At 33.5% G+C, this 19,238-nt stretch overlaps 1 protein-coding gene across 2 annotated transcripts in view; it reads right to left on the bottom strand.

The window, feature by feature from the left end:
- Nucleotides 1–19,238, bottom strand: part of PCLO (piccolo presynaptic cytomatrix protein) — a 304,808-nt gene that overhangs the window by 44,973 nt on the left and 240,597 nt on the right. Inside the window, exons 14-19 of one of the 2 annotated variants that reach the window (XM_072965118.1) lie at nucleotides 15,776–15,826; nucleotides 12,620–12,744; nucleotides 9,767–9,793; nucleotides 3,079–3,172; nucleotides 2,070–2,141; nucleotides 340–520 (exon numbers count right to left, since the gene is read on the bottom strand). In XM_072965118.1, coding sequence (XP_072821219.1) covers nucleotides 340–520; nucleotides 2,070–2,141; nucleotides 3,079–3,172; nucleotides 9,767–9,793; nucleotides 12,620–12,744; nucleotides 15,776–15,826 — 550 coding nt within the window. The remainder of the gene's footprint in view (nucleotides 1–339; nucleotides 521–2,069; nucleotides 2,142–3,078; nucleotides 3,173–9,766; nucleotides 9,794–12,619; nucleotides 12,745–15,775; nucleotides 15,827–19,238) is intronic. The other variant, XM_072965119.1, reaches the window with a different exon arrangement.

Here is a 19,238-nt window from a genome sequence, read left to right as displayed (position 1 = left end):
ACGAAATACCCAATGCATTTTATAAAATCGTAATATCATGGATTTTGAGAACTGAAAAAGACCCAATAGCTCATGTAACCCAACTTCCTCCACTTTATAGATTGAAAAATAGAGCCAGAGAGGTGAAGATCACAGTCATCAACCTAATTATGGGCAGATCTGAGACTGAAGCCCACTCCTCCTGATTCCATACCCCTTACTCCTTGCACGATACCATATTCAGTATTTCCTAACAGAATCCAACATTTTGAAAGATATTAAATACACAGGCATTCATACTCAAGAAGATACTGGGTGAACAAACAGACACAAGCTTTTTCTACGTGAAATATCTCCTACCCTTGGATGGGTCAGGGAAGATACCATGGCTCCTGCTTTTGATGACAGATGGCTTCGGGGACTGCTGGCTGCTTTGACTGGAATGGGACTTGCCATGATCAATGCTTTCAGTCTGTTCTTTGAGAGGATACCACCTAGGAGTGTTATCGAGGTGAGATGTGCTAGAAAAATCAATCAATACCTGAAAAAAAAAGTACAGTAAGTCAATGAAATTTATAGACTAAGCTATAATTCATTCAGAACTTTTCTCTGTGATCTGGAATTTACATAGGGACGTTGAGTCAAAGGATACAGTATAAGCTTCAGGATGGTAAGGCTGTCTTCCTCATTTTTCTTCAGTCATGATATTGGGAATAACACCTTGTGCATACTAGATGCTTTATAAACATTTGGTTAAATTGAACTTTATAATATCTTTGACTATTAATTAGATTAGTTGGAGATGACGCAAAAAGTTTAGAGTTTGTTTTATGAAATAAAGCTTTCTTTTGCTAAATGGACATATTCTACTGCTAAACTTGGCTAGCATTTTTTAAAAGATGATTTTAGTTACAAACGGGACAAAATGAAAAAGGAAACAGCTAATTTGAAATTACTAACTTATTCTCTTTATTTTAAAACATACTTTGGTTCACATTTGAAACAGGGATACGACCAACAATTCATGACAAGAAAGCACTGTGTCATAGTTTAATTGGTAGCATTTTCTCTTTCTTAGTGGTACAAAATAATGATGCATTTTACGGTAGTTGACATCTTTGATCAGTATAAAAAAATGAAATACAGCACAATGGATATATGCTTGAGGTTCATGTAAACAAGAAATTGTAAGGACTTCAGTAAGTCAGCTTTTTGAAAGAAACAGGACATGAAGTCAGATACAACAGCACATCCTGGAGTAGTCCTGTCTAAGACCAAGGTTAGTTCAAGTGGCTGTACCACACGGAGCCTGCAAGTGAAGCTCAAATGATCTAGTTTTGATGGTAAAGAGTTACCAAGTGTAGGAACCAAGTAAGGCCTCATGTCACCTAGACTATACAGCTGTTTCCTATTGTCTCCATCAAAAGGAGATCATATTTTCTAGATGTTATATATTTTCGGAGAGGATTTACTTTTTTTTTTAACATTAATTAACAGTTTCTGTTCTAAGCAAAGATCACTAAATGTAGTATGCATTTTTGGAATATGATAGATGAAGGAAAAAAATCACAGGGTCTGAGCATCCTGCTTGATTCCCTAATTAGATTACATTCCTTATGAGTTTATAAAAAATGTTCTTATTGTTTTCCCTTGTTTCTAGTTTTGCTTCTTAAAACATTTGGGGATATTTTGTGGGATACTTAGATGAAATGAGAATCTAAAATGTCACATCACATCATTCATACATGCAGTGAGGAATAGCAGTAACTTGAAAATGTACTTGAAAAAATACAGCTTATTTTATAATAAATTTAGCTGTAATTTTTAACATAATAATTTGGATTCAGGACATGATTATATAACTTTTTATCAAAACAATTAATATTTCATTTTGCTAAATAACTATAAAGTACCTCAAGTGGTAAAGTGAGAACTACTTCTTGAGTTGCTGTTCATCTATTCAAAGAGTCAATCCAAAAGGATTTTATCCAGAAACAGTTACCTTATAAACTTAAGAAACATGCTTTGCATCGAGCTTTAATTGGTGGTTTGCAATGAAGCAAATAAAGAAAATGAAATCATAGGCTCACCTCACCAAGAAAGTCATTGGAAGAGTATCTGTCATAATCCCAGACTGTCACCTCCAGTGTTTTCTTCTTGAGCTAGAGTTCAAATCAAAATGTCATTAACCATTGCTTGCAAAAATGTCTAGGTTATTTAGATAAAATATTTGGATTATAGTTTTTCTGTTTCAGTAAATGGCCAAAAAACATCAGTAGCATCGTTTTATTTCAGCAGGTGAATTTAACTTATTTTAAATCCAAGAACCCAGAATACAATTTATATTCAGCTTCAGCTTCATAGTCAAACCAGAACTCTTCCAGAGGGCAAATGAGAAACCTCATTTTGAAAGATGGTTCATTTGTAAATTGTTTTTAAGGATCTCTTTTTTCTATTCTATTTGTATTCTTTTCTCTCTGAATTCAACCTTATAAACTATCAGTTATTTTCTGTTATTCATGCAAAGTTATGACATGAAGATTTTTAGACACCCAAGGATGCAGTTTTGCCTGCAGTCACTTATTCGTGGTGATAATCTTTTAGGCCAGTCATCGCCATGCTTTCTTCTGTATAATTTGGTTGCACAATACTGGATTCTTAGGAAGCCTCAATTTAGAGAAGAGAGGATTCCTAAAAGGTTGCCTGGTGGGATAACCCCTTCCAGTGCATTTGAATCTTTTTTCTTTGTATTGTTTATGAAAGTCATAGTACAGCCAGTTGGAGAATATTTTCCCTCAGGATATGATGAACACAGTCCAGTCTATTGAAACAATTAATTTTGAAATAATCCATGGAAAATGTTCCACTAGTTTTATTTCTTTTATTTACTTGGTTTATTTTTTATCCATTTTGTCAAAATGTGCACATTTCCTTTCACCGTATCTTTGAACTGCGCCCAGTTCCTTTTACTGGCTACCTTTCTTGCAAAGATTGAATTTTTTTTTTGTTTGTATGGCAAAATGGACATGGATCACAATCTTCCAATAATATTGTCATCACTGTCCTAAATCTGTCACATAGAAAAAAATCATTGCATACCTGTTCCATGGAGATACTTTTATAAATAACTGTTTGATTCCACTCAGGATTAAGACTTTTCTGAACATATTTAGTCCTTCTCTTGTACTCAGCACTGAATTAGAAGAAAAGAAAGATTGATTATTCACCTTAACTGATGACTTCATAGTCAACATGAAGGGCACGCAGACTTGTAAAGATACTTTGTTTTGAATCATCGTGTAAAATCATCTCATCATCCTCATGTCTTAAAACTTATTTTAAGTTGAATGCACGATGACAATTTAAAAACATCTTGGATGCCTTTAGTTTTATTTGCCCTAAGGTATTTTTTTTTCAAAGACAAGCTTTTAGATGTTTTAACCGTAATACAATTTTAGAAAACTTACTCTCTCCTGAATGTGTGAGATAATTACATGAACTATATAGTAATGCCAATATCTTCTTGTCTCATACATAATAATTTGGTGTTTAACCTTCCAGTAGTTCTGTAACTAATCATGCCAGCAAAGGCAAATAGTTCTTCACTTTTTTTGTAAAAATTGTAATAACTATATTGACTGAGGAAAGGGATGAAAAATGGCTGTTGCTATAGCTGAGATTCCATGAACATTTGTTACCTTACATTTATAGTATATTCTGACACTCTTAATCTAGTTATGAAACAATCTTAATTATATATAAATGATTGGTTTACGTCAATAGCTTATATTGCATCAAAACTTTCCCTCTTTCCTTACAACTTGGGGCATTTGAATTTATCCTTGACTTTTCCATTCCCTCCCTGACTACAAGTTACAGGCTCTTATCCTACACATTAAAGCATAAATTATTTTCAAAATAATGATTCTTATTCTAATTAAGTCTGACAAAACATCTCTAGCTGGTACCAACCAGCTGGTGGGGTTGGAATTATTGTTATCTACTACTAGCCAGTGGTGTTCACACAGACAAGGACTTTCTCTAACCATCACTGGCTTTTTCTGAATTTTCTGCTTGGAAAACAAACCTACTTGTCTGGGGTCCTTCCATGAGTTTGGACTTCAAAATTTGCCTTTCCCTTAAGGAAGTGGATTCTGATCCTGGATCTGTGGTTTTATTCCCAGCTATGGGCACACTAGCTCTTGCTCCGTTCCTGGGTCTCGAGCACGGCCAAGTCCTGCAGTGCCTCCTGTTCCCCCGACACTGACTGACTTACTCATTCCAGGTGAAACTATTGAGAATCAAGCTCCACTTCACCACTCACTTTTACAGATGGATCTACAGCCAACTATTTTCCTTCTCCTTCTGGCTTTATTCTCTTACTTATCAGTCATACACAAGGACAGTAATTTCCAACATTAATTGCATGTTAGGACCACTTTGGGATCTGAGTTCAAGGGTGGGAGATGGGACAGCAGCACAGCTCCCACATCTCCCTGCTCTTCACCCCCAAGGAGAGGCTTATTTAGTAGGTCTGCGGTGAGGTTTGGGCATCAGAATTTTTAATGACCTGGGTCAATCTAATGTATCGAGAACCACTGAGCTTGGGTCTCCTAAGACCTCACATTTCAGCCCCTGTGAACTGAATCCACTTTAAGAAATGAAGCAGCACTGTTCTCATTTCTAACCAACCTACTCGAATGTGCACAAATAAGAGCAGGATTTGACAATTTTGTCATTCAGGATAAGGTGTGAATAATTCTGGGGAAATGTATAGGCACTGATTCAAAGAAACAGGAACTTTCATAGACTATGCACAGAAAGTAAACATTTCTACATATTCTATTAAATACAGTAAAATCTGTCTATGTGTACACAAGCACCCAGAAAATTCCACTTCCACTTATGCTACTTCAGCTCTAGAGAGATTCTCCACATGTACATAAGGAATTTGTTCAAGAACATTCACTGCAATATTGTTCCTAGTAGTATGTTAATAAGAAATAGGTATAATATATTCATTCAATGAAATGTAAGCAGTAGTTAAAATGAGTAAAATATACCTTCATATATCAAGATAAATATCAAAAAATCTTGGAAAGGAATATATGTATGTATGTGTAAGACTGAAACATTATGCTGTACACCAGAAACTGACACAACATTGTAAACTGACAAGACTTCAATAAAAAAAAAAACCTTGAGCAAATAATTTGCAGAAGTAAAACTACAGTAAGTTATTATGATATAAAGTTAAAATCACATGAAATAATACTGTAATTTATTTATGCCTACATGTATCTATGTATGACAAACATATTAATGTCATAAGACAGCGTGGGAATTCTAGATGTGAAACTCTATTGGTTATCTCAGGTGGACAGGGGAATGGTTTCAGAGGGCTTCAGGGTACCTGTAATATATTTTTTATTAAAAAAAAATCTGAAGCCAATATAGCAACATGTTAAGAGTTGATAAAATTGCACAGCAAGAACATGAGTATTTGTTACACAGTATGTTCTAAAATTTTCAGTAAGTTTGAAATATTTTATAACAAAAATTCAAAACTATTTTGGCAAATTATGTCGCTTTATATTTTTATGCTTTTGATTTTTTATTAGTGACGATAAAAGAAGAATGAATGTGACTGCTTTTACGTTAATAGCAAACTTTGGTTGCTAATTTAGAATTCATGGCTATTCCTATAGTAGGTATACTAAGAAAAAAAGACATTGTAATTATGAGTTTGAAAGTTTCTATTTGTTTTTGACTTAGTTATCAAGGTGGTGAGATCATGGGCAAAAAATGTACTAGGGATAGATTCATAATACAGATAACAGTGGTAAAATTATTTTTTTCAAATTCTGAAAAATTCAATGCATAAACATTTTAAAATAAGATTGAAGATGAAAATTAATGTCAAACACAAACTCGTGTACTTTTACTAAAACTCTAGGTATATCAATGTACATTAAATAGCCTGAGCTATTGAAATGTCTTCAGAAGGATGTGTCAGTCACCATTTTCCCTTAAATTATAAATATTGACATTTGTTATAATTTTCACATGCATATTTTAGTCATCTTTTCATACATACTTAGCAAAATTACTGCATGCCAACTCTGAACCAGGAATTATGCTCTATCAAAATGTACAAATACAAAACTCTTAGTTGTATTGACAATCCATTATATATCTCAAGTCTTGCATGAGAAGCACTTTATAAAGTAAGCACATTAAAAAAAAGATACCAGCTAACATTTATTAAATGATTACTTTTTCCTAGGCAGAGTTCTAAGTGCTTTTCACATGTTAAATATTTAATCCTCACAGCAACTCTATGAGACAGGTATTATTTGTTATTCTATTTTATAGTTGACAAAACCTGAAGCTCAGAGGAATTTAGGCATGTTGGCAAGGTTGCGTAGTTATTAATTCATAGGACTGGGTTTCAAATTCAGGAAAACTGACTCCTTGCTCTTAAACATGTGCGACATGAACTCAATTGATTAGGTACATCGTACAATGTGACAAATCTATCAATTACTTACAGGCTTCGTTAGCTCAAGTGTCTAGTTTGTCTTCTCTACTTTACAATCTAAAGTTGTATACCTCAATTCAAGATATATAATATAAATTATTTACACTGTGTGTATATATATACATACATCATCAAAAAAATTAGGACAGTTGTAGAGTTGCTTAGGTAAATACCGAATGGTACATCCTAAGACAGTGTTGAGGAACAACTAAGGATACTTACGATAAATAATTACTTTTGCCCGGAGACACTCAGATATAAATCAAGTTAGCTGGGAAAACTTTAAATGGTCACTTTACTAGAGTATCTTACTGTTATTAATAAGTTTGATTCTCCAACTCTCTCAAGATTCAATCTATGTCTCTCTTGCCTTTAGGGTTAACGAAGGTAAACACATCTTACTCCTGACCCTGCCCCCACCAGCCCTGGTTGACCTATGGAAATGCCAGTGAAATCCTCTGCAATCTTTTCACAACTGAATTTTCTGACATGAAGTGATGGCCACACCAAGCTATTCTTTCAGTTACCTTGTTTTGTAGCTACCATGTACTGACCATCTTGGGCACGATCCCAGCGGGCTGGGTTCCCACTTTACACAACTGAAAACTCCACAGTTCTCACTGCCACATCAAAATCTGTGGCTTTACAAGTTGAAGATGGCCAAGTAAGCCGCGGGATTTTTGAATTTGAGCAGAAATTCAGGTTGAGAAACAAACAGAGCTCACTTTCCTTCTTTTCCTTGTCTGGTAAACACACTACAATCCACCATGGGAAGACTACAGCAGTGATATTATTTTAGGGCAATTAAGCCATATCTAATAATCAGAGAATTTTTTAAATAGGAGAAAACAAAAAAGCCAATTAATCAAGAAGGGACATGAGGTTTACCAAAAATCTAAACTTTTATTTCCTTCAAGTTTTGACTAATTTCTTTTTTCTTTCATTTTTTTTTATTATTGGACAGTCATTTTCTCATAAGCACATACGATTTTAAGGCTGGCAGAAATAGATACTTACAACTCATTCTATTCTCAACCAGAAAAAGAACAATTCTCTGAGTTTCTCTTTAATTAAAAAAGATTGAGAAAGAAGATAGAATGTGATAGCTTCTTAGTATTTAAATTTCACAGAATGATCTAAAATATTAAAGATTTTCATTTCTTTTGTTTGGTTTGTCTTTACTGGAAAAGACCATATTTTTTATTGAAAAAATATATAATGAGTGCTCTCTCCCTCTCTATATATATATTTATTTTTTCAAAACTACTCCTCTGAGGATGTTTCCCTTAATTTAGAAAGAAGCACACAGCACACCCCACTTTACAAGCTCAGTTTCTCAGTGTGCAGTACTGCACGTATGGCTTGTCACTTGATTATCTTCTGTGCTCCCTGAGGTCGGAGACTAAGGCTGTGTTGTCATTTCTAACCCCAGAACCTAGCAGTGACTGGAGCCATCTGTGCAAATGTTTATTGGATGGATTTTTAAAACATGATTATACTTGTTTTTTCCCTTTAACATCTATTGAAGTAGAGTAAGTTTTGGTCTTCAAATTGTAAATACATACAACACCTGTACCTGCTTTACATTCTTTCCAGAGGAAATAGTTTGATAGGATAACAAGGGCATTTGGAGAAAGTCCAGCCAGGATTTGGGCTTCCAGATACCAAGATGGCTAAAGGCAGCTTCAATCATAGTGAAATCTAATTAGTAGGAAAAAAAAAATCTGCACGTTGTCCAAGAGTATAATGAGAATAAGTCAGAATGAGATCCTTCAGATGTGCTCATTTCCATTTCTTAATTATCCAGGGACAAACTTGGAGTTCATGGACTTTTCAGGCCATTTCCTTGTCTTCCTTCCACCTCATCTCGGCTGACATGTGGGCTGTCAGAGCTTTGGGGATCTCAATCAAAAGGTGGGAAGGGGAATGAAAGGAGACAAGAAAACTGTACCAGTGAAATTCTTTCTAGTGAACTGGACATTTATTGATTTATTTATTTAGTTTAAAGAATGAAGGATGTATTTTACTTATTATTGAGGAAAAGAAAGTTGATTTTCCATATAATGTTGCTACATAATTTGGTGTAATCTAGTAGCCCGCGCATTCTGTATCTCTTTTTTGTGGAGGTAGCCGGCCACTGGCTACATGAAGTTTATTATACACATTTCTAGCAGTAACAGCAAGTGCCATTTATTGAGAGCTTATTACCTGCCAGACGTCATGCTTATTTTTGGAGGAGTCCCCATGTGTTTCGCAGAAACCCTTCACGGGAGGCTATTATTATTATCCTCACGTAGCAGAAGAGGAAACAGCTTTAGAGAAACTTCACGATCTAAGTGACAAGGCTGAAATTCAAGCCCAAGTTCTTAAGAACTTCCCTCCTTGGCTGCCTCAGCCTAACTCACACTGCCAGTACCTCATCAGTATAACCCCTCCTCACGTCGACAGTTCTCGAGATGATGAAAGTGACTTCTAGACGAAAGATACGATGAGACAGTGACTTCGAGATCTTCTACGTTGTAATCCAACACACCCCAGACGATTTCAACCATTATTTACATTGACAAACCATGTTCTCTTCTAAGTTAAATATAGGCAATCATTGTCATTCTGATAATGTCCCCCCTAGTTTCTCTGGATAAAAGAGGAAGGTTCTGAATAAAGTGATTGATAATGTCTGTTCTAAAATGTCACTACCTTTTTGAAACAAAACTCATTTTGCCTGTCAGTTTGAGAGATGTGGATGGTGTCCTGAGATGAGAGAGCCAGTCAAAACAAACGACCTTTCTCAGTACCAAATTTTACTGGTTGCCATCATGTGGCTGCAAGGAAACAAAATATTTCTGGGTACCAGAATGATTATAAATGACTAATTCTATTCTTTGAAATATTTAAATATGTATGTCTTTAAAAACCAGATACTGCCTCTTTTGGGCAACGCTTGTCAAGTTTAGCAAAGATGTTGAATTATAGTGTCACAGACAAAAACAAATCCTGTACATTTAATATTCTGGGTGGTATTAAAATTCTCATCACCCTATTGCTATAGATGGTACGAGACTCACCTCCCCAACTAAATAACACATTTCAGAACAACCTATTGTTATCCTAATTCCGTATATACCAATAGGCAGAACAATAAACATTCCATCTCATGCTGAACTGCAGTGGAATGTATACAAAAAGGAAAAAAATAGAACTCGAGACATTTAGCAAAGTGTGACACCGAAAGAGAACCAACTCTACCTTGCGTTCTGGACAACCATGACTTGACTGCATTGATTCCAAGCGCGAGAGTGAAGGACACAGCGGGAGAGTAGGAAAGACAGGAAGAAAAAAGTTAGGAACAGAAATAAGGAAAAAATGTGAAAATAACAATTAGAAGAGATATACCATAATATATTAACAACATGAAGCAGAAAATAATCTTAGAACTAAAGTGAAAATAATACCTCACAAGTGTAATAAATTGCAAAGCCTTGGCCCCTATAATAATTAAGAGCAATTTAACAAAAGGGCTAAGATTGAGTAGAAGTAGTACATTAGCTGCTTTTTAACCAAATCCTCCCCAAAAGGTGTGTGTTGTTTGACAGATTGCATGGGGATAGCTTTAGGTGGGAAATTCACTCTTCATTTCACTATAGTTCCCATCTTCACTGTTACCTGTCCCAGAATGGACTGAAATATTCATACTTCCTGCCTCACCTTTTGGTTATTCAAGTGTGCAATAGTTAACTGAAACACATACTGTAATAAATTAAAGATAGCCACTCTCTTACAGTATAAAAGGTGACACTCCCAGAGGTGAGAGAAGATAGAAAATAAGACAGTGCTTTATTTTCATTCAGTCATTAGCAAATGCTCATTAGAGATATACCCTCCTATTATTATATAATATATTGTATTAGAGATTTCTTCTTGTCCTATAATACTGTCATTAAATAATACTGAAGGTCTAATGACCCAAATCAAAGTTAGAACGAAGTTATCAGTCTGTTGTTAAATTTATGTTAAAAAAAGGTAGCAGGGGTTGTAGGGAGGGATAAATTAGGAGTTGGGGATTAGCAGATACAAATTACTATATATAAAATAGTATAAATATATAAAATAGATAAACAAGGTCCTACTGTATAGCACAGGGCATTATATTCAATATCTTGTAATAAACTAGAATGTAAAAGAATATACATATATGTATAACTGAATAATTCTACTGTATACCAGAAACTAACAAAACATTGTAAATCAACTATACTTGAATCAAAAAGTAGCCACATTTCAGTTATAACTGTTACTTAAAGATAGAAACTACCATAAAGTAAAAACTCCCCTTTTCTATTCTATATGGCTAGTTGGTAATCTCTATAAATTAAATTCTATGAATTAAAACTAGAGCAACAAAACCAGCAATTCTAAGTTTCTAAATGAAATTATTGGATAGGATGAAATTAAAGGTTGGATACCAAATTTGATATAGCACTTGGCAATTTTCAAATTATTTTCTGAGTACTATCTAATTTGATTCTCCTGACAAATGACACATTATGGCTCTGTCTACCTTGGCTCTTTGAATATTGAGAAGGAAACTGAATCTCAAAGACTTGGTGATTTGCCCGTGGTGATGAAAGTAGTAAGCAGCAGTGAGATGCAATGTAAAACTGTAGTTTAGATCCTCTTCAAACAAACCAACTACAGTCAAAGAACATGATTATATGATTCCAGTGTTTTGAAACTGGTTGAGGTTTGTTCTATGGCCCAGAAGATAGTTTAGCTTGGTGAATATTCCCTGTGCACTTGAAAAGAATATGTATTCTGCTACTGATAGGTAAAATATTCTATAAATAACACTTAGGTCTTCAAATTGACTAGGAAAATATTATGCAGTAACTGGGGAAAGGATTACTTAAAAAATTAAAATTATTATGGTTATGTGGTATTATGATTATTTTTAAAATGCATTTTTTAGAAATATGTAATATTTGTAGAAAAAATTACAGAAGTTTAGAAATACACACAATAATATTTGCAGAAAAAAATTACAATAGTTGAGATCTACTTTAAAATAATCCATTTAGAGGGAGTGGATGAGGATAAAAATGAAACCTGTTTGGCTAGGAAGGGGTAACTGGTGAATCTGAGTGAGGGGTACATACTGGATCATTATACTATTCTTCTTAATTATACTTTCAACAACTGACATTTTCCAAGTAAAGTTATATTTAAATGTCACTCCTCAAATTAAATGAAAACCAAGTAAAAATAAAACCAGTCTTCAAATTAGCAGACCCAAATTATTTTTATCATACCTCCAATTATTGATTGCTTATAGTTCCATCATACTCATTCGGCTACTATAAATTGCTCAGATAAAGGATCATTATCTGTTAGGTCCAAATTATAGTTCTGAAAGCCATCCTTGAGTACTGATTTACATACCAGAAAAAGCAATTTGCATTTATTATGTGAAAATTAAACATCTCTAAAGAGCATTTGCTTTTTATGAACAGTTTACGTATCACACAAGAGATTTAACGAGACGTATCTCATTTATTAACCAGAATCAACATTTCAAATATTACTCTTGTTCTTCTTCTTTCAAAATTTTAAAACACTGATTTGAAAATATGCATATAAATAACGGCACATCAACAAGTCACTTACAAACATTTAACGTACTGAATAACCTATGTGTCCTATAAATTAAAATAGTAACTGATGAGTTCTGGAACATTGGTTTCACAAATATATCTAGGAAAGTAAAGTAATTCTTTAAATCTGCCAGAAATAATTCTTCAGTGATTTCACCGCCTATCTGATGGGTCAGAGCACAAGTGGTTTCCGGAATTAAAATACTGATGTGCTCTCATCCAGGCAGGTTTTGTCACAGTCATGGCTCTCTTAAAACTTCTTAAGACTTCATTACAAATTTTTAATTCCACCTCATCTACCAGTTGGAAGTAAGTAAATATGACATGTGGATGAAACTAAGGAAAAGATACTAAACTCTTTGAAATAAGAGACCAGAAGGCACTGACATTATTTTTTAAACCATTTTTTTTAAAAACTGCAATACTTAGAAGACATTGCTTCTTTACTTACCCTCGCCCTGGAAGAAGATACACCTTAACAAAGGGGTCCGAGTAACCATTGTTGTCTCGGGGGACAAGGTTTCTTGCTTGGAGAATATGTATTATGAGATTTCCAAGATCATAGTTGATTTGAAGCTTAAAGGGAGAGCAAAATATTCCATGAACACTATTTTTTTGTTTTAAAAAACATATACTTTATCATTTAATAATTTAGCAGTATTTTTTTAAATTCTCATAATAAATGTCAACAATCACTTCCATTTTATTTGAAACTGAACAGACTGGTTAATGTCTAATTTAATTTGGAGTTCCCAGGCACATGTTAATTACTAGTAAATGTGCTGTTCATTCTTTCCATGGTGAAAGTTCTGGCCTGTCTAAAATTCATTTAGAAGGACCATCATATAGTGAATGCTAGTTACATTTTTAAACTAAATTTCTACTCTTAGGCAAACAGTAAATGTTGTTAATGCTCATGAATATAGTTGCCAGAGTTTTGAAAATAAATCAACTAATTGATAAATTTATCTTTCGTATTTCACCCAATATTTAGCAGTGGGTGGAATAATTATTTAAAGACAAAGCCGCCAGTACTAAAATGTAAGCATATTTAAGAATGTGTAAATTTTATCTCTTCCTATATTACATTCGCTGATGTTAAACCTATAGCTTTTCTTTCTGTGCCTGCTATTTTAATAGAATGGGAGATCAGTATAATGCCATCTTGTTCTTTAATTTTAGAGGCTGAAGAGAAGAGGCATTGCCTCAAATATGCTTAAGTTGCTATTGCACGGTTGTCACTGAATAGGAAAAGACTTACAATTCAAATAAATATTAGAGAAGCCTGAATGATTCAAAGTAATTGAATTAACTCATTTTTCTCCTTCAAAATTGAAAAACTCTTTTGGCATCATTGAGAATAAGACTTAATTCTGCTGGATGCTGATTCTGTTTATCAAGTAACAAGAGATCTATATTTTGAAAAAGAAAATCCACGAATAAAAAACTAGTATTTTTTATAATCATATAAAACAGACATGCTATGCGTATACATAATCGTACAAACAGACATACTTGAAATTTAAAATGTAATAATTAAAATAATTTCCTAATTTCAGCGTGATTTTGATCAGTTATGTCTTGTGGCAGAAAAAGAATCTTCAATTGCTTTTCTCAACAAAGAAAGGTCCAGAGTCTCTCGGACCATCATGATAGCAATAGGGAACATGAAACTAAATGCCGGAATGGAAGAGGAAAAATGGGAACTTTAGAACTAGAGTAACTGCTAGAATGGGGTATTGAAATACAGAATTATTCCACAATTAATTTCACTGAGACTTAGAACAGCTTCCAAATCTTTAAGGAGAAATTTTCCCCCATTTTCTCCTTTCTCTGCTAGTCTAAAAGTCCACTTTTAATGGATGAGGCAGCAAAATCATTTCTTACTGAAACTGAAATTTGCAGGCTCAGAGAGTGCTTTCTAAAATTTACTCTGTAAATCGGGTGCCTTAGAGACCACTTAGAGTTGCTCAGAGGTTACATCTGAGAGAGAATGAGATGCCCCAGTAACCCTCGACTAGAGCTACTTGAGTGCTGGCAAATTCATTGTTCTGATGTCTGCATAAGGTTTCATTTGTAAGAAGGTTTTGCTAAAAGATAAAAGATCAAACAAAATGGAAATCATTGTCATAAAAAAAGATCCCCCCCAAAAAAGAAAAAAAAGAGAAAATATCCTGAGTTAATAAGGAATATTTTAGAATAAATGTCCACTACAGAATTAAATATTACTGCTCAAGAGAGAGGAAAATAAAATAAAAGCAAATAACAACAAGCCAGAAAGACACAGCAAATATTGGTCCACGAGCAAGAGGTTAAAAAAAAATGAGAGAGAGAGATATTACGAATCAGAACATGTAGCATTTTCTTTGCTGCATGCGAAATGGAGAAAGACCAGGTCTGGCTTTCTAGAAGTGAGAAGGGGCAGTGAGCACAGATTTGATCAGCTCCATCCTGCTGCATCCTTCCTGGTGAGGTGCCCACGTTCTGCATCCTTTTTCTATTTCCTCCCTCACGCTCCACTCCCTCTTTAATCAGCATGTGCCTTGATAATACTGAATTGATTTCTTTGTTCTTGTGTCCTCCCCTTTAGAAGATTTCCTACAGGCCTCTGCTGTATGAATTTTTATTACATATTCCTTTTAATGAGCCTCTCCCTCACCTCAGAAAATTTACTGATCACTCTTATTATGTCATGGCTAACATGCCTCGGCTTCTGTTCAAGGTTCTTTTAATTTAGTCTCAACTTTTCTCCACAGGAGCATTTCCCTGCTGCAAAGCAGACCTGTTCGTTACTCTCTGGCAGCAGGACCCTTCCTGGTACCATTTCTTCTTCCAGGAAAACACTCCCCCTTCCTCCACACCTACCCTCAAATTAGTTCAAGTCCCTAGAATATATTATAGAAGCAGCCAAGACGCACTGTTCTCTTTCCCTTGTCTGAAATGCACTATTTTCAAATAGTTATTATTTTATATTGTGCTAATTCTTTCTACACATTTCTTACCTACTCCAAATTACTCATCTAAAGCACAGTTTTTCTAACATTTTTGACCATGGACGACAATATATAAACAGAGAAACACACACACAAAACTAAAACAGATAGTGATTTATACTATTTTTCTTCTATTTTTCCTGGTCAAAATCCTCCAAGTTGACTTTATAAATTACAGATTGGTGATGAACCCCTGTGTGAAAACCACTGCTCTAGAAGAATTATTCAGCAATCATTTAACAAATAATGATCAGAGGAAGGAAAGAGGACAGCATTAGACTCATGAAACTCTTAAAGAGGAACCTTCAAATTACTAGAAGAATCTGTCATGTCTGAAACACATTCAACAATTATAAAGAAACTGAGGCATAAAACACTGATACTGGTAAGGTACCAGGCAGGTTTCAAACTACAGAATTCCATAGATAGAATTAGATTTTATAAAACATGTATTTGTATTACAACACAATTCTATAAAATAGTATTTTTCCTTTCTACATCTATGTGTCATAAAACAGGAAAGGTTTTTAACAGTGATTACAATTTTAATAGACCAGTAGAAAAAAGGAGCCACAAAAGACAGTATAATAATGATCTTCTAAAAGATTTCATACCTGAATTTCCCCAGTAATTGGATGAGAAACGACCTTTGTTGCATCAGTAGGCTGCAATATTAAAACATGTATTAGATTAATGGATAAACCCTTCATAGAATTTACCATTTCAACTTCCTTCTGAATTAATTTCTGTTTGGTCAGAGCACACTGCCTGGAAAACACTTTTCATCCATTTGGCTGCTTCAGATTATAGTGTCCGCTTACATTTCTCAATACATGTTTAATTTTATAGATTCATAAATCTCTTTTTCATTTTGTTAAACTTGTTTTGAAGCTGTAATTTTATACCTGTGGTAATGTATGTTCAATTACTTAAGAAAAGGAAAATTTTTGGTTCAAAGTACTCAATTTAAATATTAATCGATTTTAAGCATCTATAAGAGAATGACAAAGATACAGTTTTAATATGACTACCTAGAGGCCCAAAGTTATAAAAGTCTCCCCTTATGCTCCTTGGTTGGGTACAGCCCCTCCCTGCTCCCATCGAGAGTGAAGCACCCATGTAACCCTAGGAAGCTAGGGTTTCATCCTCCATAACCAAAATTCTGTCCCATCCTGTGTAAGTTCTCATTTCCTTAAAAAGTTCTTTACATCAATATAGCCTTAAAAACAGTGAGGGACGTGAGCTGATAAACTGTTCATACTGCTGAATAAATGACTGATTGCTGATTTATTACATTTCAATAGAAGGTACAAATTTGTACGAAAGGAGAGAAGATGTCCCTGAAACTAGATCAGTAATAGAATTTCAGTCAATATGGCATCAATAAAGGGACATATTTACTAAAATGGAGGCAAACTTGTTACCCTAAAACTAAGGCCCTGTCTCCTGATATGTACATAACACTGGCCTTATTTTAATAATTCAGGGAAAAAAGGAAAGATCCATAATAATTAGATGCATATATTTGTCCTACTACATTTTCTTTTACAAATTTATGCTAGAAATGTGAGCCATCAAATAAGACAGCTATATTCCAGGTTTTGTTCTGTGAAATAAGAGTAAAAATAATGTAATCATTGGTAAAATTATGGTGTATGGGACAAATTACCTAAGTCATCCATCCTTTATTAGTTAAGTTCATTTATAAGAATGGCAGTTTATTAATACTGAAACTATCTTTTGGCTGCAAAGGATCAACTGCTAGTTATTGAACAATTATATTTACTTAATAACTATTTTTCTGTTTCAATTTTAAGAAAAGCAAAACTGAATCTAGAAAAAGAAAGACCACACAAGTTCCTGAAAATATTTCTCAGCTGAAGATGGGGAGTTTCCTAAAACCAGACATCCTTGCAGAAGAAAGTTGGAGAATAACTAAACATAAAAAGATAAGACCGAAAAAAAAAAAAAAACCACCCAAAGAGTGATGATTGAGAGTGTATTTTGTTTAGATTTCTTTTTGACAATTGTAGCTCACTTGACATATGATCATGCAAACATAAGTAGCTTCAACGCAGAGAATAAACTTAGGGACCATTTTTAATTGTTCTGGGGTGTGGCAGTGAATTATTAGCGCACAGCAAGATGTTTTCGTATCTGTCCAGCAGTAAGCAAACTACAGGCTCCAGGTAGTTACAGTTTAAGATCAGAGACCAAGTACTTCTTTTCAATGATGTCACATGCTGTGAGGCTGGTTTTTGATGATTGTAGTGATAAAAAATGTACTGCAAGAAAATGAGCGAGGTCAGTGTAGAGCAGAAAATGGCGGCGTCAGTGTCCAATATGGTTCCTCCACTTGAGTAGCTGCGCATTGCCAGTCAGGCACTGGTATCCAACTGATGTATAATTTTAGTTATTAACAATGAAACAAGCATATGATTTTTATTTCACTTTATGTATATATTTTTTTACAATGGTTACTAAGATGTTCAGACATAAATTAAATTGTTTGGACCTAACTATGTAATAAATGAAACTGTTTAAAGTATTTCTTTGGGCATAAAAGCATCATGAAAAAATTACTGAGATGTTAAGGATGCCATGACCAGAAAAGTTTGAGAAAGCAAACACTTGAAATTAGTAAGTGCCTTCGTAACTTATAATGAAAAAGAACATGAAAAAGAATATATATGTGTATATTTATAACTGAAACATTATGCTGTACACCAGAAATTGACATAACATTGTAAACTGACTACACCGTAATAAAACAAAAAAAAATGAGCAAGGACCTCAGTTGAATTATTTATTTATACCATGACTTAAAATAAACTATTCAGATTTTAAAGATAAAATGAAGAAAGGTTGATTAGAGTTCAGAAATAAAGCAGCTTGAGGCAGGAAAATAAAAGTCTGAAGATAAAAATTCATATTGAATTAGTAAACAAAATAATAATTTAAAATGTTATATACTTAAATATAATTTAAACATATTATCTAAATAATTTAAATTCAAACTTTACTTTCATTTACTTAGAAGCTATCACTTAAATGAGTGTACTACTAATAGACTAATAATTACTTACGAATAATTATTCAAAATGTTTGATAGATGGTGTTCTGAATATCTAAATGGATAATTATATGAACTATGATTTAAATATTTTAGTTTTAATACATTCCATTATATTAATATTTTATAATTTAACATATAATTAGTCTCATACCTAATAAAAACACAAAGATGTTAAAACCATTGTTTTCTGAATTACCTGAAGAACTATATTTGGACATATTAGATTAACTGACTCAAGAACATGGAAAGTTTCAGACCATCACTTGATATTTCTCTAATCTCACAATATAAATTTTTTAACATTGTAAGATTGAGGACAAATAAAAGAAAGGATTGCCTTTTATGCATATTACATGTTGATGGGTCAAGATTTATCATTTATTTATTCACTCATACATTCATTCAGCAAAAATATTTTGAGAAACTCAATACCAGCTAAATGCTGAAGATAAACCTTCCAAAAGATGAACAGCTAATAGCCTTTTCATCAATGAGATATATATATATATATATCTCAAAAACAACCAGATTTGATTATTGTTATTACTACTAAGAGTTAAAAAGTAATCTCTACACTATTACTGTCCAGTAGAATATAATGTGAACCACATAGGCTATTTAAAATAGTCACATAAAAACTGTAAAGATAAACTGGTGAAATTAATTTTTACTGACATATTTTATTTAATCTAATTTATTAAAAATATTATTTCACCAAGAAATCAATATAAAAATTGTAATGAGCTATTTTGCATTTCAATACAAAGTGTTAGAAATTCGTTGTGTAATTCCCATACTCAACATATCTCAGTCAGGACTAGCCACATTTCAAGTGCTCGACTGTCACGTGTGGCTAGCAGCTACTGTCCTGGACACTGCAGCTCTGTAACTTTCTATTTTAACAAGACTTCTGTAAAATCCACTTAGGCCACATTTCTGGCACAGAAAAGAATTACCATGTATCATAAAACCTGTCAATGTTATTTCCTTGATGTTTGTCC

Source organism: Vicugna pacos, chromosome 7, assembly GCF_048564905.1.
Source record: "Vicugna pacos chromosome 7, VicPac4, whole genome shotgun sequence".
In the NCBI taxonomy this organism is placed as follows: Eukaryota; Metazoa; Chordata; class Mammalia; order Artiodactyla; family Camelidae; genus Vicugna; species Vicugna pacos.
This window is presented reverse-complemented; position numbering and strand designations above follow the sequence as displayed.